General features: G+C 36.6%; 1 protein-coding gene across 2 annotated transcripts in view; it reads right to left on the bottom strand.

The window, feature by feature from the left end:
* Nucleotides 1–24,511, bottom strand: part of LOC122800073 (gamma-aminobutyric acid receptor subunit gamma-2) — an 854,805-nt gene extending 830,294 nt beyond the window's left edge. For both annotated transcript variants that reach the window (XM_044069578.1, XM_044069579.1), the window contains exon 1: nucleotides 24,003–24,511. In XM_044069578.1, coding sequence (XP_043925513.1) covers nucleotides 24,003–24,109 — 107 coding nt within the window. In that variant the 5' untranslated portion in view covers nucleotides 24,110–24,511. The remainder of the gene's footprint in view (nucleotides 1–24,002) is intronic.
* Between the last annotated feature and the right edge of the window lie 607 nt (nucleotides 24,512–25,118).

Here is a 25,118-nt window from a genome sequence, read left to right as displayed (position 1 = left end):
GTGTGTGTGTGTGTGTGTGTGTATAAATATAGGGTGATTTGAGCCATTGTGTAAAGTTTGTTTCTTCATATCTATATCTATCTATATATATATATATATATATATATGGGTTCCTATGAGTTCATCGAAATGCCAAAACATCGACGCTCACTTCTTCGACACAAAAACATTGACTCTTCATACCATCGACATTTCACGTAAGCGATCCTCCCCCTCTCAGGACCCATGGTAGCACTTGTGTGTGTATTGCGACGTAAATTACAATGCTGTCAAGGGAAATTGTAGATAGTGACTTGAACCATATGCGCTGTAGCAGACAAACAAGTGCTACCATGGGTCCTGAGAGGGGGAGGATCGCTTACGTGAAATGTCGATGGTATGAAGAGTCGATGTTTTCGTGTCGAAGAAGTGAGCGTCGATGTTTTGGCATTTCGATGAACTCATAGGAACCCATATATATATATATATATATATATATATATATATATATATATATATATATATATATATATATATATATATATATATATATATATATGTACATATACATATATAGAGAGAAAGATTAGTGTGTGTATGTATACATATACAACACCCACACCACAGACATATGCATATTTACATATTCACATCTATCTCTGTCTCTACATATATGTGTGCGCATGTGTATGAATGTGTCTGTGTGTCTGTTTATGTATTAACAAAATATTTAAAAAACACACAATATCCATATTTGATAAACAGTATCAGTATCATTTAATGAGAAAGGCAGAAATCAATCATTCAGCATAAAGTAGTGAACATTTTCATCTGCTGCCTAGATTTTTTCAGGATAAAGTCTTCTTAAGAATAAATCACAAGTTTAACCGTGATTTGTCACTATGTCCCTAAATGACAGGGAGAGCCTATGAACGCTTGATGTGTACAAGTCTATATCATAACCATAAAATTCCTTGAGGTATTGGCACGTCATCAATATTTTGGTAAATATGGGGTAAGTTTGGCTAGGCTTTATATGGCTATTGGGCAGACAGCCTACTAACCACCTATGAACTTCTTGAAAAAAGAAAAACTTTAAGCAATCACATGTGTACATTAATCTATGAAACCAATGGGATATACAAGTAATAACACCTAAGTGAAAAATTTATTATACAAATAAACTACATATATATATATATATATATATATATATATATATATATATATATATAGAGAGAGAGAGAGAGATATTTGTGTATGTAAAAGTATCCTCAGAGATGTGGCAGTCAAGGATGGTAGCATATTTTATCTACAAAGTCTAAAAAGATACTATAGAAAAAAATTCTGGCTAAAGGGGATCCACAGAAAAACTAAAAGTTCAAAAAGAACAAAATAACAAGAAACTCTGTGTAGTGAGAGAGATATACAATGCAAAAAAATGTTGTGAATCTGTAAAAAATAAAATAAAGAAAAATGTAAAAATCAATGAAGTAGAGCTTCATTATTCTTAGAACTCTTAAAATAATTTGATATCATATCACATTGAATACTGCTGACCAGACTGGGTAATCTTAAAATGCTCATGTCTGTGATTGGTTCAAGTATTACCTTAGTTGATAAACTCAGAGTATCTGGCGGCAAGATTAGTACTCTTCTTTTGTACCCTTTACTGTAATCATCCTACAAGGATTCGCTCTGGGGACAAGACTATTCAACACCTTCATTAATGATATTTACATCTCAAAAGGACATGCTACCTTCTTCAAATACAGAGATAATTCTATTGTTCTCTGTTTTGCTCTGTTCCCACCACACATAATCTCAGAAATCTAACAGAAAAATCATTTTCTGATCTCGAAAGTGGTTAGTACAATCACAACTAATGCTACATGGTAAACAAAAATGCAGTAATAATGTTTGCCCTGCCCCAATCCAAGACAGCCTAACAAATATATAAATTCACTTTACTCAATAACACAGCTACTGAACATGCATCATACTAATGTTTTAGAGGTAATCACAGACAAGCAAATAAAATACCACGTCAACTGCATCATTAACAAGATGAACTAAACATCATCTTTTTAGTCTACAAAGTCAAATCATACCACTCAGAATAAACTGTTTTAACCACTGCAAGGTACCTTTTTCTCTAAAGACAATGGACTGGCATGAATTTCAGCAATGTTTTTCACAACTCTGAATGGAACATGATACCATTACCAAATCAGACAAATGCCCAGCCATAAAATAACCAGTCACACTTTACCTCAAAAAATACTGGCATATCTGAAAAAAGCATTTAAAAAGCAACTGGGCCCATAGTTGTGAATCAATATTTCCAAAAAATAACACAAGAGAAATAGGGGTGCAAACCATTTCTTTTAATATGCTAACAGCATGCTATTTGGATGGAAGGTCTTCAGTATACAGAATGTAACATCTTTTTATATCTTCTGTATAAACAGGAATGAATCACTTAATTCACCTGCCCACCTAAAGCCTGGGAAGCCTTAATTTGCCCAATATTTATCCTAAATCATACACATCGCTAAATACTCTTATTACATCTCCTCTTATAGCAATTTCCTCACACACATATATTTCTTACTACCCTTTTTTCACAACACTACCAATAACAGGATATTTTCCAGTGTGTTTTCTATCAATGAAAGAAAACAACTGTCTCTACATAAGTAGGTATCATGTGTAAATGAGTCTATTGCTCATGTCCTAGTAGCTTGTGACTCACCTGCTCACTGTCACTTATCAAAAAAAGCAAGTGTTTATAGCCCTGACAGAACCTAACCTCTAAACCAAAAACTCACACCAAGTTCCCATCTCAGCTCATCACTCCCTAACCCTAAACCTCCATTACCCTTCCTTACACTAAATTCAGAAATTCCTGCCTAAACCTAAAACTCTAACCCCTATCCCTAAACCTAAATTCACTAATAACTCATTAACCCTAAAACTCCCTACTTGCAACCCTAAAACTCCCTTCTTGCTCCTTAAACCTATAACCTTCTTATCTAAACCTAAATTTCCAGATTACTTTCTAATCCTAAAACTCCCTTCACTCACCCTAAACCTAAAACTCCACTCCCTCCCTAAACTTAAATTCCTCAATTGCTCTTTAACCCTAAAAGTTGCTTCCCACATGCCTCTCAACCTTTTAGTGCAAGAAATCTGAACAAAGCCCAACAATATTGCTCTTATATAAACTTAGAATGTTGTTAAAATAACATGGTTTGTTTTAACATACTGTACATTTTCTGAAGGATTTGTAGTCTGAAATTCAAATATATGCCACTATTTAGTGACTTCAGTCCTAAGATCATTCCAGTGATTTTCCAGAAAACCACAAATTTAATGAAGAACAGACAAAAAATATGAGCCAAAAATCTGGACAGTTGAGAGGCATGCCACTCCCTAATCTCAAAATCCCTCTCCTGCTTTCTAATCTTGAACCTCATCTCCCATTCCTTCCTCACAGGTGTGTCACCAAACTCATATTCAAGTTCAGGTGTGAGCAGCATTCTCTCCCCTCAGAGTTGCTTGCCTGAACTCATATTTAAGTTTGAGCCAAAGAGAAAGCCTACCCAAGATACAGGACACTCAGGTTCTGTGGCTTCAGACTAGTGGGTTTTGAGTGTTTGCAGCAGAACCAGTAAAAATATGTACTTGATGTACAAATTCGAATTATTCTTCATATCATATATGTTCTGTAAAGTAATACAAATATTGTTACATGTTCCATATTATTGATTCAGTATGCATGAGTTATAACATGTACAATATAATCAATTGCAAAATGCATTACCATGTTATAGACTTTTGTGTTGTACAGTTTAAAGTGGAAGTGATTTCCCTGGGCTTCTATTGAAAAGGAATTGACATGCCTAGCTGGACTATTCATGTAAACAAATGCAAACATAACAAACTATAAAGAAAGAAAGAAAAAAAGAAAAAGAAATACCCATGAACAAAACAAACAGATATCTTAAAACACATTAATGAATGAAAGATGATTACAGCAGAAAGAAAAAAACATGTTAAAACCTATAAGTATGGACAGTCAATTTGCATTAATCTATTTCTATTTCTTAGAATGAGGTGAAGTACTGTCTCCAGGGACAGAGAAGTTAGCCAATCATCCAGGAGAAACAAGTGTGGCCATGACTTTACTGATCCTCCCATAATATTTATGATTTATGATATGCCAGTTTTCTAATTTAAAGTACAAATCTTTAGCTTGCGAGACAATCTGACCTATTCAGTTAACACTGCAGTGATTCATCCCCTATGTAAGAAAACATAATACAAGATCAGAGGTAATCTGTAGTCTGATTAAGTACTAAAATACAAAACATATGCTGAGAGAAGTAATAGTCTGAAATGGGAGTATGGAAAGTACTTTCTTCTAAGAAACCATATGTTGTATATTCACACGTGCACAAATACACACGTGTGCACAGGCAAGTCATCCAAAAACTGACACACAATCACACACATGCACATGCACAAGCATGCGCAGGCAAACACTGACATAAACTGACACACACACACACACACACACACACACACACACACACACACGCGCACGCGCACACAGACACACACACACACACACACACACACACACACACACACACACACACACACACACACACACACACACACACAAAGGCAGCAATCAATCTGGAGTTGCTGAAAACTTGCTTTTTACCAAAAAAGATAAGCTCTCAAGATGAATTAACATAATAATAAATTACTTTTGCTGACTCCTAAGTGTCTTGCTTGTACCAGGTTCAGAAACAGTCATCCCTACAGCAATTGAAAAATCAGTGGTTTAGTTTAGCTTTGTTAACTTTATTTCTTGTTTTTCATCTTAGATTACAAAAACTGAATGAACACTGCATATGAGTTCCTTTCAGGATTCAAGGGCACTTAAAAACAGGGATGCCTTAAATGCTTTAAGAAGATAACATGCTATGGCTACCCACAATTGTAACATTATGTTTCGGATACTAACTTTGGTACACAGAGTTCCATTAGTAGGCAGCTTTAGTGATATGCCATTTTACCCAGAGGTTAAATGGCCATTTCAGCTTAATGCTTTGAAAGGAAGTGGTCTGAATGCTGATTTTCACATTAAACCTTTATTATACATGAGAAGATTGTCATCATTGCCTTGCAGTGAATCCAGTGTCTTAGCTGCTAATATCATTGGATTTTAGCTTTCCTGTTTTTATTTGTATTTGGGTTTATAATACATATTCACTTTTTGTTGTGATCTAATGAAGACAGCTCAACTGTGCTCAAAAGAGTATTTTTTTCATCTTTATTTTCTGGTATAAAACAAGATTTCTCTAATTCTAGATTATCTGCTACCGTATTTTTACATTTATTGTTTTAAATTGTTTTTTATTGTTTATGGTCCAGCAGCATCATGGTAGTTTTATTTTATTTTTTATAAGTTGTGTAATGTGATTGTTTTTGCCCTAACTGTTTATGATATTTTCATTTAAAACATTATTTTATCTAGTAAAATATAACTTTGGCCAGTCTCCAGAAATATCCCATATGTTGTCAAGTACATAAAGATGATATGTATGTGTTATCTATATGAATTAAAATTGCAGTATACTATATATTGTATATATTACATTATATTATATTATTGGATAAAGAAAAGGTGTATGTCTATCTATTCTACTCAATTTATTTAGCTAGTATCATTCATTTGCCTCACCAGTGCCCTATCTCTTAACAGCTTCCCATTATGTCTTATTAAATCAGTTTGTGATTTTATTGTCAAGCACCTCCTCAAGATATACTCTGCTCTTAACATTAAAAAGTACATACTAATGTCTAGGTTGAACTTTGTATCCAAAATTTAGTAGATACCATCTCCCCTCCATCCCCTGTATTTTTTCTTTAGTTGTATGCCATCAAGCATCCCCTGGATGTCCTGTGCACCTTTATCATGCCTCCATTTCTTGTCTATCCTAAAGTGACAAGAGACTTAATTCATATACCCTTACTTTATTCTCCATGTCCTGTATTCCCAGTATTATCCTGGCAGCCTTTTTGTACCTTCTTTTCGAGCTTCATATTCCTTTTCCAGTGTGGCCATTAGAAATGAACAAAGCATTTCAACTGAGTCCTAATAGGGTATATGTAGAGAGGTAATATAACCAATTTATTTCTATAGTCTGTTCCTTTAAACATACAGCCCAGCATCTTACTGGCCTTGTCTATAGCTTTTTCAGCTTTTAAGTTACACTTCACTTCTGTTACCAGCACATCAAAGTCTTTTTCAAGATATGCTCTTTTTAATGTCACTTCTCCTGGCTCCTATTCATAGTGTCACTTCTCCCATCTGTTATTTATAGTGCAGGTAAATAATTTTATACTAACCTACATTAAATCTATTATACGTTTATCAGTCCACAGTGCTAGTCTCCTCAGGTTGTTTTGAAGGCACTATCCACCATGCTTCACTCTTTTCTATATGTCAGTGTCAACTATATATAGGATGATCTTGTCCTCAAAGCTATTTTGATTTCTGAAACAAAGACACCAAGAAACAATGGTCTAAGGATTTACCTTTCTGGTACCCCACAACCCACTTTTCTTTTCTTAAAAAGGGTTCCTGTAGCTGTTATTCTTTGCTTCCTACAGCCTAGAACCACACTCATGATGCATGACATTGGTTAAGCTTCCCTTGTCAAGGTCCAGTGTAACCTTATAATGAAACCGAGTAAAACTGGGCTGGCATGGCTTGTTTCCTGCAGATTCATATTGTTATTTATTCTGTAGCTTACTGTTGTCTAAGAAACTAACTAGCCTTTTCCTCACTAATTTCTTATGTCATTTCAATCTAACCTAGGTAAGGCTTATGGGACTACATGTACTTTCTTGGGTTAGTTCTAGTTCCTTCTTGTGTGAATTCACCATGGTCTCACGCTAGCCTTCCAAAACCCTCCAAATTTCTGAGTGTCTGTTAAAAAGTTCTGTTTGGACATCTGTAAGTATACCTGCCCTGCTCTTTAGAATCTTAGTAACAATGCTGTCAGGTCACTGTGCCTTCTCATCACTTAACTCACTGAGTTTCTTCTCCACAAATTCCACTTAATATTGAACTATCTGTCAAATTCCAACCCCCCCCCCCCCCACCCATCCAACAAACTGACACACTCCATTATCTCTCTTTTCTGAAGACTGAAGTGAGGTACTCATTGAATGGTTTTGTCATTGTGCAGTGTTATTTGACTTCTTCCACTCCTTTGCCTTTTTCTGCAGCACTTGCTTGAGCATTTGTCTTCCCACAAATGCATCGAATAAACTGTTTCTTCCTTCTTATTCATCTGGATAGAGCTGTTTCTACATTTTTCATTTTTTTTTATTAACTCTGTAGCTCTCTTTTTAGCTTCCTCGTACTCCTGCCTCCTGTTTTCTCTGAACCATGAAACACCTATTCCTTTGTAAGGATTGTCTCCTTGACTAATGAATGCCAACTAACTGTAACATAATTAAATGTGATATTCCTGATTACCAGAAGGCTGTATCACAGTTACCTAGGGCTGTGAGAGAGAAGGAAAATTAAATGTGAGACAGTCTCTACAGCTGAGCAAGAAAATCATGGGTTTGTATTTCTCGTTCAGATGAACAGATTTTCTCATATTTTATGTGCTTAATCATGGCACTGTACAAAGCAAATTACAGCAGAATAAAAGTGCTGTGTGATAGGTGCTTGGAGAGTAGAAGGCCTCTCACACAGCTAGTGCTACAGGCATGACTAAAACCACAGCACAAAAAATGCTGTTTGCATTAATGAGTTAATTTCCCCAGTGAACCATAATGGCTTCTTTCATCTCCCTGATATTAATTTTTTACTATCTCCTTTTCCTTAGCTTTCTTCATGCTCTTCTGTATGTTTATCCACAGGCTATTTATACCCAGTAATTGTCTCTAGTCCAGCATTTCAGTCTCAGAAAGTTCCCTTAGCTTAATGTAATTTGACCTACTATATCCCCACACTTTGTCTGCATCCTGTCTTTTTGCTCATTGTGAACCAGACCACTATATGTTATGGGGTTAATCAGTCTCTTTAATTGATGGCAGGTGTATACCCAATGCTGTAATTAAATCAAAAGATGCTTCAACAAAGTATTAGTTTAAGGGTGTACACACTTATGCAACCAGCTTATTGTACGTTTTTTAATTTTTTATATTATTTCCCCTAACAGATCTTTGTTTTTGAATTGAGTTGTATAAGTTATAGGTCACATTAAATGTGGGAAAAGTGTTGAAATTATTTATTGTGGTCTCATTTTTTTATATCACAAAACTTCTAATAAAAAACACACACTGTCAGCAGTCAGGAAATCTTGAAAAGGTTTTCTTGTGTAGTCAAACACAAATAGCAGCAACCAAAGAATTCATCAATAAAATCCACTTTAATAGTAAAACTGGAAAACCATCGGATTGAGCGCTTTCATCCCCTGACCGGGGATTTCATCAGAATCAACACTCGTTTCATTTGAACTCTGGAAACTTTTCCACTAAATCTTCATGCATTGCCTTGTAGGTCTAAGTTGTTCTAGGTACTCAGCAATCTCATTATATTGTTCTCTAGTGAGTTTCATTGCATATCACAAAATTTGGCATTTTAACAGGGGTGTGTACACTTTTTATATCCACTGTATAACAATGAAAAGGGTTTGCCTCAAATTTATGAGGTATGCTTTTGAGTACCACAGACCAGTCCTTATTTACTGATTGCTTCATTGGTTGATTGATTGATTGGTTGCTTGATTGATTGATTGACATTTGTTTGCCGGAAAAGTCTGACTGGCTTCTGAGAACCCATTTTCAATGCAGGCCTGGGCAAAAAAGCTCTGCGTGAATGAAATGTATAGTAATAAACAATAACATGATATTTCACAATACACAATTACAATTTTAAATAAAAGAATAGTACTACAGATGAAACGTTCAGTCATAGCTACAAATATAAAATATTGAGAATGACAAGAAAATGTTTGGTTGAGAGATAGACATGTGGACAAGTAATTCAAGATAGAGATAGGTGGATGACAGTTGAACAGAAAGAGAAAGAAGGTACGGATGTTTAGATAATACTGCCAAGGTTGGGAGTAGTGGAGAGAGATAGAGACAGAGAGGTAGAAATTTTTAGATAGTGGGCAGATTAGCAAAGTGATATAGCTTAGCAAGCATTAAGGTGGTAAAAATATAAGGGCAATAGTTGTGGATTAAAGAAGCTAGTGAATAGGAAGCAAAGATTTTAACCAGGTTTGGAAAAGGAGCAGATCCAAGTTTTACTAAAGAATTATTTTAATGCATGTTTGAAGGACAGGAGTTTGGTGTTTGTTTTGATACTTGTAACAAGGATGTTCCAGGCTTTGGCAAGAGAATAGGAGTAAAGTTTTTTCCCAGCAGATAAGTTTAGTTTCCCCAATGAAAGTAGTTGTTTGCCTTTTGAGCTTAGGAATCTTGTGAGGATACAGCTGTACAAAACAGAAATGAGGGCATGCAGTAGGTTTATAAATAATGTTATGGGCTGTTAAGAGTGGCAGATAGGTAATGTGTTGTAGTCAAGCCACTTGAGGGATTACAGGGAAGTGCAGTTATAACTACTGCATGTGGAGCAAGTGGCAACTTTACCTATTTTGTTAAACAAGATTCCATTTTTGATCTGAGGGAGATCTGGAAATTGTAAGAACAGAGGCTCCATAGAGAAGATAAGGTAATAGGAAAGCATTAGCCAGAGGGATTCTGGCAGATGTGTTTAAAGTATTTATGACTACAGAACATTCCTCACTTCTGGTGCTTTTTTTATGTTATTCAGGATATGAATATCACATTTTAGATTTTCATCTACAGTGTTACCCAACAGTATCATATTTGACATGTGGGACTATGTCAATTTTGGTATTATTTAGGAAGAGTATTTAAAAAATCGATTTGTCCATAAAATGGGTTTTGGAGGTAAAGAGAAGAAACTTTTTTGTGGTTGAATAACAGTTGGGAATTACTAAGCGAGGTTTCAAGGGAGGAAAAAGCATGTTGGGTTATATGCTAAAGGTGGGAAAGGTTGTTTGAGGAGCAAATGATAGTTGAGTCATCTGCATACTGAATTAGAGACCTTTGACAGGAGGAAATGTATAGGTAATTGATAAAAATGTCAAAAAAGGGGCAAAAACAGAGTCTTTGCTGACCACAGTTATATTAGCTTGTAAACCATTTAAGAGAGGTGGAGGCAAGACCAAAGGTAGACAGTTGATATAAGAGTTTTGAACGTGAGACAGTGTCAAACACTTTGGACAGGTCTATGAACAGTGCCAAGACAAGTTTACCAGAATCTCTATTTAGAGTGTCCATAAAAGAGAGGAGGGCAGTTGTGGTACTGTAGGCCAGCCTGAAGCCTTACTGATTTGAAGTTAGTAGTTCATTTTGGAGAAGATAATTAAGATGTTTCTTATGGACACATTTAGGTTCATAGGTTCATACTAGGCTATCTGCCCTAGGGCATTTATAAGCCTAGCCAGTGTGTGTTTGGCTTTCGCCACCCATTTTAAATTAATTTTGCTATGCCCTTTTTCGAGGTTAGTATACTGTGCCTCTGTCTAACAGTGACACAGAAGTGATACCCGGGGTAAACCTACGATCTCCCATCCACTCATCAAGATTCCTTTTGAAGAGAGTCAATGAGGGACTCTGCCTAACCTGGACTGGGATTTTATTCCAGAGTGAAGGGAGCCTCTGGGTTATGAATCTGTCCCTCCAGCATGTCCTATTTATTTCAGTGCTGAGGTTCAAGTCTCTCGAGCGTGTAGCTCGATGGGATTTGGATTTTCTGAGGTGCAGCATGTCCATTAATTCTGGGTTGGACATGGCTTTATACCTCAGGCACAGATCTCCTCTGAGCAGGCGGTATGCCACTGAGTAGAGGTGGAGTTTCTTTAACCGGGCAGCATATGGCATCTGTTTGAGCCCTTTGATCCTCTTGGTGAGGTACTTTTGGGGTCTTTCCAGTTGCTGCAGGTGTCTGGCAAGGTACATCCCAAAAGGGGCATTGTACTCAATTATGGGCCTGATGAGGGATGAGTAAAGAGGCACGATGACCTCCCCTGATCTAGATGTGAATCCCTTCATGATTAGGTGGGCTATATAAAATGTTTTTCTAACCACTTTGGCCACGTGGTTTTCAAATAAGAGATTGCTATCAACTTGGGTCCCCAGGTCCCTAATTACTTCTTTCATACTTAATGGATTACCACCTATGTGGTAATTTGTGGGCACATTGTTTGTGCCAAAGGGGATGACTATACACTTTTTGGCGTTTAGCTTGAGGTCATGGCTCTGGCACCAGTTGTCTGTTTCTATGAGGCCCTTTTGTAGGATGCTTATGTCGGCTGGAGAGTCGATTATGGCACCTAGTTTGCAGTCATATGCAAACTTGGTCAGCCACAGTCCTTCCGTGTTGGCCTGTACCTCCGAGAAATATATACCGAACAAGAGAGGTCCCAGGACTGAGCCTTGTGGGATGCCACTTGTAACTAGTTTGGAGTCTGACATGGCTCCAGCAATTCTAACCATGTGGGTTCTGTCCTTGAGCCAGTTTGCAACCCATCTAGTAACATAGGGGTTTATATTTAAGCTGGAGAGCTTATCTATAATGCCCGAGTGAGGTATTGTATCGAAGGCTTTTGCGAGGTGCAGGTAGGCTGTTGTGACCACCTTCCCCTCATCAATGGCCTTGGTGACTGTTTCAAAGAAATCGACCAGGTTTAAGAGGCAGGATCTGCCTTTAACAAAGCTGAACTGGGTAGGATCCAGTGTCTGTAGGTCCCCAATATCTTTATTTATAAGGTCCATGATGATCCTTTCCATAGCTTTGCAGACCAAGCTAGTCAGGCTTATGGGGCGATAGTTTCCAGGATCCGTTGAGGCACCATCTTTGAGGAGAGGGACCACTGTTGCTGTATGCCAGTCTTTGGGTACATATCCTGTAGTAAGGCTGAGACTGAACAGTAGTTTTATGTTTGGGTTTAGCTCTTCTTGGAGTTCATGTAGGATGCAGCCCGGGACACCGTGTGGTCCCATTGATGCTGTGTTTTTTGCTTTGGAGAGGGCGGCTCTTACCTGAGAATCTGAGATGTCAGGGGGGCAGCACTCTGCTGGGATAGATATTTGCCCTTTTGATGGGGGGGGAGAAGTTTGCGCTGAACCTGTCAGCTAGGATGTTGGCAATGTCTGTGGGTTTGGTGTATTTTTTGTAATTTTGGACTAATTCTGAGCATATCTGGGAATTCCCACCCAGGTTCCTAACATAACTAAAGAAAGCCTTGTGATTATCCTTAGTGTCCTGTGCAATTTTTCTCATGAAGCTGGCCTTAGACGATTTTATGAGTGCCCGTAGTTTTTTGCTAATACTGGTCAGAGATGCCTTCCCTTTTTGAGATTTTGCTCTATCATGTAGTAGCTTTCTCCTTCTATTGTATAGTTTGTTTATGGCTGGGGTCCAGCAGACAGGATGCCTGCCTTTGGAGGATTGGGTCTTGGTTTTATTTGGGATTGCATGATCCATGCATTCCTGAAGGTGCATAGAATGCATTTATAAAGGATTCTGTGGTCTGGGCCGTATTTTCCACAGGCCCGGGGGCTTTGAAGGATTCCACCTTGGTTTTGAGGAGTGTGAAATCTGCTTTAGAGAAGTTTTTCACTGTGGTTTTCTGGGCAGGGGGTGGGGTCGGGATGTGAATATCCAGTGAGATTAGTTTATAGTCTGATCTTACCAGTGAGGGATACACTTCTGGTCTGGAGCATAGAGCCCCCATGTTGGTGATGATCAGGTCCAGTATGTTTTCCCCTCTTGTGGGAGTGGTAACAAGTTGTTCCATAGCATTTGAGTTTATAAATTCTAGGAACGTTTGGGCTAGGGTGTTGGAGCTAGAGTAATGCTCCCAGTCTATGTTTGGGTAGTTGAAGTCGCCCAATATAATGGTGTTTGGAGAGACCTTCATATTTTCCAGTGTTCTCAGGAAGGGCGAGTGGGGTTCCTGGGTTTGGGAGGGTGGTCTGTAGCAGGCTATAAACTGGAAGGCAGTTTTACCCTCTGTTAGTTGCACATGGATAGTCTCTGATGCTTCATGCTGTGCCACCAACCTGGAGGTGTGGGTATCTTTGACAAATACTGATACTCCCCCTCCTTTTGTAGTTCGGTCCAAGTTCTCGGGCCGTAAAGCATGGTATGAGGTATAACCAGGTAGTGCTGGGGTGCTCTCAGGAGCCTTGAACCAGGTTTCTGTTACTGCACAGATATCGATGTTCTCCATGCTAAGGAGAGTTTAGAGTGCATGCATCTTGAGGTTTAGACTTCGGGCATTGAGTAGCATTACTCTTAGTTTCTTATCCCTTGTGATACCTATGGAGGTGGGTTTGTCTTTTGACCCTTGCCTAAAAAAGGCACTATGGGGTGGCAAGAGCCTTTGCCAATATCCAAAAGCCCAGGGGTGACAGGTGCAAGCCATCCCTAGCAAAGCATCGTGGCTTGTTGAGCATGTCATCCCAGGCTAACAGGCATTGGATCCCTTTTGAATGACACCAATACTTAAGCCAATTGTTGAAATTGATCATCTTGTCTTCATATTGTGGCATCATTCTTGGTGAGTGTAAGATGCTACTCAAGGTCAGGGTCATACCGGCCTGGGATACATGCTCAGAGAGCTCCTCTATGTCTCTTTTCATGTAGTCTAGGGAGGTACATCTCAGATCATTCACACCAGCATGGACAATGACTGAGTCTTATTTGTACTTGCCTTGGAGTGACCTGAGTGCTTGTGTTATGTAGAGGATCCTAGCGCCCGACAGGCAGCTCACCATGACCTTCTCTTGTTCAGCCTGGTGAGTGGGACGTCAGTGTGCCTGACGATAGAGTCACCTATTACAAGTGTATCAGGTGTGTTGTTTAGCCTTAAGGGCAGGGGGATAAAATGGCAATAGGATGAAAGCTGGATACTTTTGTGGAGTTACTTCCTCTGAAGTGTGGTAAAATAAAGTCACTCCAGTGAAAGTTTTTAAAAACAAGTTCTTTAATAAAATATTTTAAAACAAGTTGTTTAATAAAATGAAATAAACCGTCTCATAGTGATAAAAAGTAACAAGCAAGAACTTGTAGTATACAATTCTAAAGGATACGCCACAATTTCTAAAGTCACTACATAACTGTTATGAGACATTGGAAGTAAATAATTTAATGATGGCAACTATGGATGTCAAGAGCCTCTTTACTGTGATTCCTAATCATTAGGGTATAGGAGCTGTACATCAGTTTCTCCTACAAGACAACACATATAAAACTGGCATTATTTCTCTGATTTGTACATTACTGGAATTAATACTGGAATATAACATCTTCATTTTTCGGAATTAATACTACTGGCAGCAAAGGGGTGTAGGTATGTGCACCCCATGTGCCAATAGTTATTCTAACATTGTCATGGCGTATTGAGAAGGACAACATGTCTTTCATGAAATGAATAGATGGAGGATATTTATTCCATACTACAAGCCCTTGTTTCTTACTTTTCTATCACTATGAGATGTTTTATTTCATTTTGTTAAAGAACTTGTTTTTAAATACTTTCACCGGAGTGACTTTGTTTTACCGCATTTTTGTCTTATTTGGCACTTAGTGTCTTGTGGTGTGTCCTTTTGCATTACTGATCCTTTGTGAAGTGGAATGAATAATGACTTTTTCCAGATTACTGGAACACATAATTCTGTAATGGATCTGTTAATAAGGATACTAACTGGATATGGTATGTCCTCTGCAGCAAGTTTAAAGTATTCAGAAGGAAATTGTTTGCTGAGGTTGAGATGAGTTTTGAGTTTGTAAAGGAGGTTTTTTAATGAAGTTTATGGAGATAGATTATAGTAGAAACTTAAGTGAATCTATTCTGGGGTCTTCAGGTGATTCTGTTTGGTCAGAAGAAGGAAAAGAAATATAAGTTGGGTTTAATGGCTGAAACATTACAGGAATGGTATTTGTGGGATGCTGGTTATAAGATATTTTTGGGATTAAATTGTTGAGAGGTTGGCTGTACTATCAATAAAATATTAATTAAATATCCTGGCAGTTTGAAGCGGTGGTTTATAAGTGTATGGATTAGAGTTGTTTTTATTTCCTAGATTAAGTAGTGAGTTAATGGATGAACAGAATTTCTGGGGTTGTTTTTATTGTTGGCTTGTAGGTCGGTATAAAAGTACTTTTTGTCCTTTATAACTATGTTTTTAATTTGATTCCGTGGATGCCTAAAGTTTTGTAGATTTGATGTCAGTTTTGTTATTCAGCCTCTTTCCATGTTTCATTCCTATGTGCCATTAGATGTTTACTAGAAAATGTTAACTGTGGAGCATGGCTAATTTTTTTTTTCTTTTATTATGAAGGGGAGTTAAACTGTTAAGGTTGTTAAGAAATAAAATATTTAAATGGTTTATGGCATAATCAAGAAGAAGAATTTCGAGGAGAGACCAATTTGTAGATTTTAGAAACTCAAGATAGGAGTTTTGGTTGAAATTAGTTAGGTTGTAAACTGATTTATCCTCATGTTCTTTGGTATTGTGTGTGGTGAGTCTAATGGTATATGCTTGTAGATGGTCACTTAGGGTATTAGAAAGGGTGCAAACTAGTATAACTTTGCTAGGGTTTGAAACCAGAATACAGTCAAGTGTGGAGCTCTGGTTGTAATTTTTGTCATAACAGGTTAGTGTTGTAATGAGTTGGGAGAAACCACAGATGTTTATACTGGCTGCTGGGAAGTCACACGTCAGGTTCTCCCAGTTGATATTTACATCACCTAAGATAACACTACCATAGGAAATTGTAACTGATAGCCAATATATGATATCATCTAGTACTGAGATGTTCTGTCCAGGAGGAATATAAATTACAGTAATATATAAACTTTTAGTGTTATTTATTTTTAGGATAGTGCTAAGTAATTTGGCATTATACATTTTTGGAATGTGATTTGAGTGTGAGGTAAAATTATAGTGGCTAAAGTGAAAAAATGCAATTCTGCCAGCTTTATTGTGTACTCTGTCTGATTTGATTATATTATAGCTTGGAGGTAAAAGTTTAGACTCTGTTATATTAGGTCTGAGCCATGTTTTTGTGTCAGCTAAGAAATCGGGAGTTCGTTGTAATATTCAAATGTGTAACTCTGTGATTTTATCGCAGATGCTATGAAAGTTAAGTGCGACAAATTTAAACTTTTTGGTTTGTATTCATGTTGCTGGTGTATGGATAGGACCTGGGTTGCTCCTACTTTGTATGCTACAGGTGACCCATTATAATCACAGTACCTAAAATTCTGAGGGTCTATATTAGAACACCGAACATTCAAAATGTCGAGTGCTCTAATATCGAACCCTAGCATTCAAAAATACAAAACATCGAACATTCAGAACAGTGAATTTTTTCCTAGGGAAAACATTTGCTGTTCCAAAACACATACACACAACACAAGCACACCAAACAAACAAACAGCAATCCACACACATACACCTAAACTCTTACACATAACCATACACTTAACTATACATACCACCACTAACTATCCACTTACCTTAACCCAAACCCTAACCCTAAGGTCTGTCACTATCGCACAGTCACCTCATCTGCGCCCTAACCCTAACTCACCTACCCCTCCCTAACCCTCACGTCCACACAATCGCACACTTACCTGACCTGAGCCCTAACCTTAACTCACCTAACCCACCCTAACCCACACGTCCACACAATCGCACACTTACCTGAACCTGACCCGTAACTTTCAACCACAGCACTGAAAATACCGAAGCAACAGAAACGGACAATCAAATTCTTTCCCTAGGAAAAAATGTGGTTTTCCATTTCTTCGATATTTTCAGCGTTCACTGAAAACGGGTCGATATTAGAACACTCGACATTTCAAATGTTCGGTGTTCTAATATAGACCCAAATTCTGAAAGAAAAGCTAAAACAGATACAGACGTTGAATTCATGTAGAAATTTCACTGCCTTCTCTTTCTTTATATCTGCTCACACCATGTTATCCACAGTAAGAATTTGTCAACTTTCTTCAAATATTTTTCTGCTACTGGTCACTTTTTTATGTTACCTGGGTTCCACCATATAAGCCAAAGTCCCACTTTAACAGGCAACCAAGAATTCTTGTGTGGTTAAATTGCTGGTTTAAATTGTATAGTGTGCAGGTGTAGACTGGGAAAATCCTGTTCTTGAAAAAAATGAAAACACTCTCAAAAGCTCATATCATAAACCTTCTATGTGTGCAGCCTGATATAGTCAACAATCCAGCATTTTTTCAACAGTTATTCCTTCTGAAGCTGAAAGTCAGAGCATGGCTACAGTACTTATTTGCAAGTAATATTAAGGTATCCAGAATCTTATTCTCTCCTATACTTATTTAAAACAAAGCATATGTATAGACATAGTTTCAGATATCCATACAAAACATATACAATAGCATTTAATGACAATCATACTTATTTATTTATTTAGTTATTTAAATCATCAGTGTTAGTTCTTGTCTGACCACTAAAGTAATTCCTTAACTAGCATGTGGTATGTCATGCCATCATATGACAACATCTTATGCATTTAGCACAAAAGGCCTAGCAAAAACTAAACCACAAATGTGAAGTAATGAAACCAAACGTAATTTATGAACTTATCCATAACCCATTAAACACAATATATTTTTCATCTATGGCCACAAACACTAAGTTCAGTTTTCAGGGATGAAGTATGCATTTATACATAGCACAGCCTATGGCAGGCTTTGAGATATTACTGCAAAGATTTTACATTACATTAAAAAGATCTAAACCTCTATTGGTTTAATTAACTCAACTGTCATTTTAAAATAAAAAAAAAGAGAAAACATTTATTAAGTTCAATACAGACGTTATGCTGAATATGAATCATTTGGCCTTGCTAGCTTTCATTAGTAAAATAATAGTGTTGAGTGATTATGTGACATGCTCTGAGATCTCAGTGCACAAACAAGGGTTTCAAGGTCTCACACCCAAGACTCCTAGAAGTATTACATTAATTCACAGCTCACTAATTAAACCCCTCAGATGTACTGCCAGTAATAAAAACAGTCTTTGAAGCATACTTCTTCTCATTCTGCATCAGTGTACATTGTTGTTTTAAGATGCATCTTCTTAAATAATGTAGTGGAATAAAAATATGTGCATTCTATTCTGATTAAGAAATATTGTAACAAATATGGTATTACAAGATGTTGTTGAGATGAACAAAGAAATGATGGAGGCTTGTTATTCATTGTACACATCCATGCTGGGTGCTTAATCGGAATGCAATGGATAGCATAATGAGTCACTCACCCACACGTTCAAGAGCACAGGTTTCCACTTTAGATGTTAAAACAGCATTGCATTTACTTATAGTGTTTGCCAGTGCAATAAATGTTTTCATTAAACCGAGCCTGCTCCATGGAAGCTGGCATATTGTGATATAGTCAGCAATATATGATATCAAATAAAAAGTTGATGTAATGAGATATTTCGTATCTTCCAGGATTAGGCAGATTTCTAGTTAGGTTATGTATTTATTTTCATGTGGCACTTCTTTATGTAAGCATCTGTTACTGCTTTTGTGTAAGATGACTAAGTTCACATTTAATAAATAAAACACATTTTTCTTTTAATTTTTAGGCAACATGCCACAAGTCTTCAGCCTCCATACAAGAATATTAAAAATGAACATAGCTGATAGTCTAGCACCAGTCTTTACAAATATATTATGGACTGTGTTATATTTTTCAGGAGTCATCTTCCAGTAATTATCATGAATCATATACTTCCGATTAAAGAAGCCCACAGCAGAATTAAATATCATACATCTCAAAATTCCTTGCATCTTTCACCCAAAGAGTAAAACAACTAACAAACTTCAAAATAAGTCTAATATCATATACTATATCATTTAATATGTTATACTACCAGTTTTTTCTCAAAGTACTTTTGAATCCATTGAATATAAAAACATCTTGGTATCACCAAGATATTATTTCTTCTGTACTGACAATTGGAGAATTCATCACCCTCCAGAATGCTCTAAGAAAACAATGGTACACAAAAGGCATAAAACATCAAAAAACTGAAGTGGCTTTATTTTTCACTTGAAAGACCAAAAGCTCCTCATCTCTAAGAAAAAATACCATTATAATAATATATATATTCCACTTTCTAAATAATATAAGAATTAACTTAAAAAACATAAAAAATATGTCTTTTGAAGGGGGTGTGTATGGAAAACTGACTATTAGTATTTACACGATACAGGGAATGATTCTTAACATTTATTGACTTTTCTTGTTGCTGTTGTTGTTAATTTCCATTAATCTATAAAATAACATTACGAATAATTATATAGGCAACACCAAGTTTACAAATCCAAACCAGAAGACTGATATCATGATATCATGTATAGTCTTCTGGCTGGAATGAAATTACCATGATTGGCACCTAGCAGTGTATATTATCAGTGTTTAACTGGATATATTGTACTTAATAACTCTTATGCGCAAATTGTAGCTACTAGACCCTACAGAGGTTTGGCTAAGAAGGCAAAATGTATGAAGTTCAGCTAATTATTTTCCCTGAGAAGACTTTGCCTACCTAATTGCACAGAAAATAATATTTAAAAAATGTGAAGAGTATGGTTTAACTGAGCTGAACATAGGTTGCATCTGTTGCTTACTGTATATGATTGTTCAGTGCAATGCATCTAAATGCAGGTTAACAAGCTTGATGTGTCTCCGAGTTCAGAAAGTATAAATACAAAAGTCCTGTATAATACCGATAACCACAGAAACATAACCAAGATTTTAAACTTGCATGTACCTCATACCTTAATAGCCTATATATTCATTATATGTAATAATGATGTGTCTCAAAAGTTATATTAATGTGTGTAGTCTACGTTTATGTTTGCTTCAATATACTTCTGTGTTCAGATACTACATTACTGGATTTTATTCTACTTAGTCCCAGGATAGGTCTGAAAATGTGCTAAATGGTTCAGTGTTGTATCTCAGATAAGTTATAAATAAAAGGCAGTAAAATATATTATTGTTTTCTTTGTGTCATCTCTAAATGGGTCTCTTTAATGAGTTTAAAGCCCAGTCAATAAAGTGAATAACATACAAGAAATAAATTTATAATAAGTCCTCTAAAAAGAAGCAAAGATATCAAAGTGTGAATACTGTATTTCATATGAACAGGTGTACATTATATTTATCACCAAGGGGAGCATCAAGAGTATATATAATGAAAAAAATGTCAGCAGTGGGATTCCTGGAAGTTTCATTTTCTCTGGACAAAATACATGGAAATTATTATGCAGGCAAACCAAACTGACACCCCACCTGAAAAATGCCCTAACAAATAAAAAAGGGTTAACTGCTATCTGTACTTGAAGAATGACATATAGCAAAGTAATAAATAGGTTGAATACTGAATCAAAAACTAGCTGAATGTTTAGCTTTTGCCTCTCCTAAAATATTAAGAAGTTTGTGAATAAACTGAATTCATGCCCTGCATTTACTGCCCAAGACAAAATAATTATGCACATTACATTGAATGCATGGCTCTGAACATACCCATGTCTTTTCCCCCAATAGTCAAGTCTTTAATTGTTCAAAATATCAAAACAAATCAATTTATAAAAGAGAAATTTGTCATTTTTAATCATATGACTGTAACTGAACAACAAAGAGTAAAGAATCTTATTGGTGTACAGATCACTTGATTCATCACAATAGGTATGCCAGCAAATACCTTAAACAATTTGCAAATAACAATCAACATCTGCCACAATGAACAGCAGCAAGAAGATAGCTTACACCTTTCTGCAGGAATCCAAAAGGTTCCTTTGCAATTATCACGTTTCCTCTAACGGCCAGTTTATAGGTTCTATAATTCCAAACTTACCTGTGTTCCTAAACCCCTGTACTGCCATACATTAAACATATGAAACACAGACTTCTGCTGGGATCTGTGTGAACAATTTTACTCTTATACAATTGACAAATAATTAACTGACCCCAAACATCTAAAACCTTGGGAAGTCACAACTCAAAACCATGACACTCCCATTGTCATAAAACATGCAAAAACACATCCCAATGTACTTATCACGGGCTTTCTAATAAGTTATTTTCACTGAATAAGTTAACATGCTGACTTTCTGAAGCCACACTATCTATTTATAGGTATCTCAATACCCGTCCCATTGTAATGTAGCATAAGTTACAGTAAAATGCATACTAGTGTTTCCAAATGTATAAATACTTCATAGCAAACTATTTTCACTGAGCATAATAATGCACTGACTTTCTGGTATCGCACTGCCTATATTTAGATCTCACAGAGTCTGCACTGCATTATAATTTTGCAAATATTGCACTCAAGTGCACCCAGTTGTTTCCAAATTTATCACTAAACCAAGCAAAGTAGCTTTCTCCTTGACAACTTACTGGGCAAATATACTTTTAAGAAAATCATGTGAAGAAGTCAAAACCCATCACATGTGCTGGAACCAGTCAAATACTTGCCATATGCATATATTAGAAAACTTTTTTGTTGAATGTCTCTGTAAAACTCATTACTTTTTACAACTAACTATAATACTTGAAATCTTCAGCTTTATTGGGGTGACACATTCTGTGATCACTGGTTGCTCTTTCTCTCTCTCTCTCTCTTCACATACAGTTCTATGACCATGTACACACACACACACACACACACACACACACACACACACACACACACACAACACACACACATAGAAAGCATACACAGAAGCATTTGTCCCACAACAAACAGTAAATATCAACAGCAGTTTAAAGACAAACTAGTACCAGTGATTAAAAACAAAGTTTAGAGAGAAGCTATAAGCTATTTATTCTAAAGCACAAAATAATATAAGGCAATAATACATATTTGCAAAAGACTACTTATGTGAGCTGTTTTAGTGTTATTTAAAATTATCTGAAATGTTCTTGCAATACTTAAAATTAAATAATTAAGCGTGTCTACACTTTGAGAGCTCTCTGCATTTAATTATTCATAGATATTTGTGTTTCTGTGTCTGAACTCTAAACAGTTTTCTTTCCATTCTGAATCTGATTGCTCATTCTGTCAAATAATACTTTTTAATAGCATTGTACTATCATTCCAGCTGCAGCAGAGTACAAATCTGGTGCACAAGTAACTATTATAAGCAGGTAATAGCTGTTGGTGGAAAATATGTTTTAAAAACTTGTCAAATATGGAAATGGACATCCTATTATACAGCGGTACTGACAGCTTTGTTGGTACGCTCAAAACTCCAGTGGTACAGCCTTTTATTGACTAAACAAATACGGACTTAAAAAAGTCAGCACACACTAGACAGTACATGGATGCTGTGTCTGTTACATCACAGAAAAGAAAACAGACACTAACCAATAAACGGATGTAGAGTCTGATATGATACAGTATAAATCAAGATTTCTTACATAATTATTAAAAGATGTTAGTCATGTAATGGGTTTTGCATTGTCAACACAAGCAGGCAGTCAACAAATTTTACTGAAACATTTAACAAATGCAGAATACATATCATAAAGGCATCAGGTTTTCTAATGTTAGATGAATCCTTTTTATGGCCTACTACTGAAATAATTTTAGGAAGACAAGTCTGAATTGTCAACAAACAGAACTGTTAGGCTACAACATGGACAAACAATGTCCACGAAGAAGAACCAGAAAATGTGTTGCAGTTACTGATTTATACAACAATGGCTGTTTTCCGTGAACGATTTTCTCAGTTGTTTCCATTTTGATATAAATGAATACCCAGGAGAAGATGACTTTATTGGATTACAGTTATTGTACACGGGGCTTATCTGCTCCAATATGGCAGCACAGAGATGCTGGATAAGAAAGACGAGATGAGCCTTCATCCGTTCATATTTCACCTTAGGGTATCACTAGTCTTATTCCCTGACCCCTACACAAGCACGCCTGTGATATTTATGCCTTATTATCAGGGCATAGTAGTGGTGAAAATAAAGAAAAATTAAAACAAACCATTAATTTCTGCAATAACAATTAGACTGGTATCTAGATAAGTTCTGTATGGATACATGCGTTAATAAATCGTGCTCTGAATCCGGCAAAGCGCGCGCGCACACACACACACACACACACACACACACACACACACACACACACACACAAGCGTTGCAGCACTTTTCTACTTCCTTGACTTTTTACTTTGCTGACTGCTAAGAACCGATTATATATACTCTGCACACTTTTCAGCATTTCACTGACAAGCTAGAGGGATGGCGTTTCAACGAAGCTGGTGAAGCATTATGGTACCCCGATGCACAATGGTCTCCTTCACCCTGACTACAAATATTTTGTTTTCATGATATTTTTCATTTCCTGGAGTGTCAGTCCCTACCATTTGACATGCAAAAGCTGCTTGTGTAGTCAGTCTTTGCCTGGGAATGGAAATCTGAGTCCTGCTTTAATTTATTAATTTTAAGAAGCTATGCAGCAGTACAACGTTTTTATTGCAGCGAACGTTGCTACACACACCGGCCTCAGCGTATCTTAAATAGCGAAGCATCATAATGCCACTTGCAAAATCGAGTATATTATAAATAACATAAAATAAAATTAGGCTACGTACGTCGTAGAACAGTTGAAACGCTGTCACAAAAATGAAAAAAAAATAAGTTAAGCTCTATTTATTAATGTGCAAATAATAAGCAAGGCAAACACAGATACCAGTCAGAGATCCACCATGTGAGATTAAGTCAGCGTTATTTGCCATTTGTGCCAGAATGCATCACAAAAAATATTTTGTTTAATGGAAAAAGTGTTAAGAATGCATTGCTTACCATGTAGGGAAACATAAAAATAAAGAGACCCAGATAAGCATTCTTCTAGGAAAAGCCAGCTTTTCCAGAATCATAAACCGTTTCCTGGATGAGTTTAGATGAGCCATCACTATTTCCCCTTCCCCTTTGTTGCAGATGGATCAGTCCTTTATTCTGTTCTCACAGGTACCTTCGATGCGATAATACCATTGCACCCTGTCACCGAGAAATAATATTCAAGGGAGCACAAATTCCGAAAAGCCTTTCACGCACAAGACACACAGACATGCAAAATAACAAACCAATAATGTTTACTTCACATTCCTTCTCCTCACTTTAAATGAAAACGATCATCAGTGGTGGTCTACCCTTATTAAAATAAAGCATATACCTCCAATATCAATATTGGAGCTGCTGCTTGCATACAGATAATCTGGGAGGTCAAAGTGGAATGGATGCTCGCTGCCGCAGCTGCAGTGATTAACACATGCGTGCTAGCATCTTCGTTTGAGACGCCTTGAACCCTTGCATGCACTCGACTGATGTGCAGGCGGGCGGTGTGCGAAACTGTCCACGTTACTCAGTGAAACGTGCCTTCTGCAACACATGGGATGCAGACCCACCTAACAGGTAGCGGGATCAGTCACCTCCAGCTCATATTGTGTGTATTTTGATGTAAAAGCCCTTACTACTAATAATCATTTTCACCAGGGCTTTTTTTCTGCCTAATGGATATTATTTCCAAAACAGTTTAATACAAACTCGTGAAATGTTTAAAGCACGATAGTGTGACAATTACCTATAATATATTATTTTGATTTCACTTTTAGCTACTTGCATCTCGGATTAACAGTATAGATGCGCGTGCAAACACACACACACACACACACACACACACACAATATACATTACATATATGTGTGTATGTCGATAGAGAGAGATAGAGGTTAATCTGTTTGTATATTTGCATATATGTGGGTGTGTACATATCTCTCTACAGGTATTTCTATGCACGTATACATCCATTTATTTACGGTGAATTAAACCTCTTTTCAACAGAGGACCGGGGAGAAAAGCTATACACAAAGTGATACAATGACATACATTAATACAAAGAATAAAAATAACATAGAATTT

This window comes from Protopterus annectens, chromosome 4.part0, assembly GCF_019279795.1.
Source record: "Protopterus annectens isolate FY-2018-M chromosome 4.part0, PAN1.0, whole genome shotgun sequence".
NCBI classification, from domain to species: Eukaryota; Metazoa; Chordata; order Ceratodontiformes; family Protopteridae; genus Protopterus; species Protopterus annectens.
Note: the sequence above shows the minus strand (reverse complement) of the source record. Positions and strands in the feature narration are given on the sequence as shown.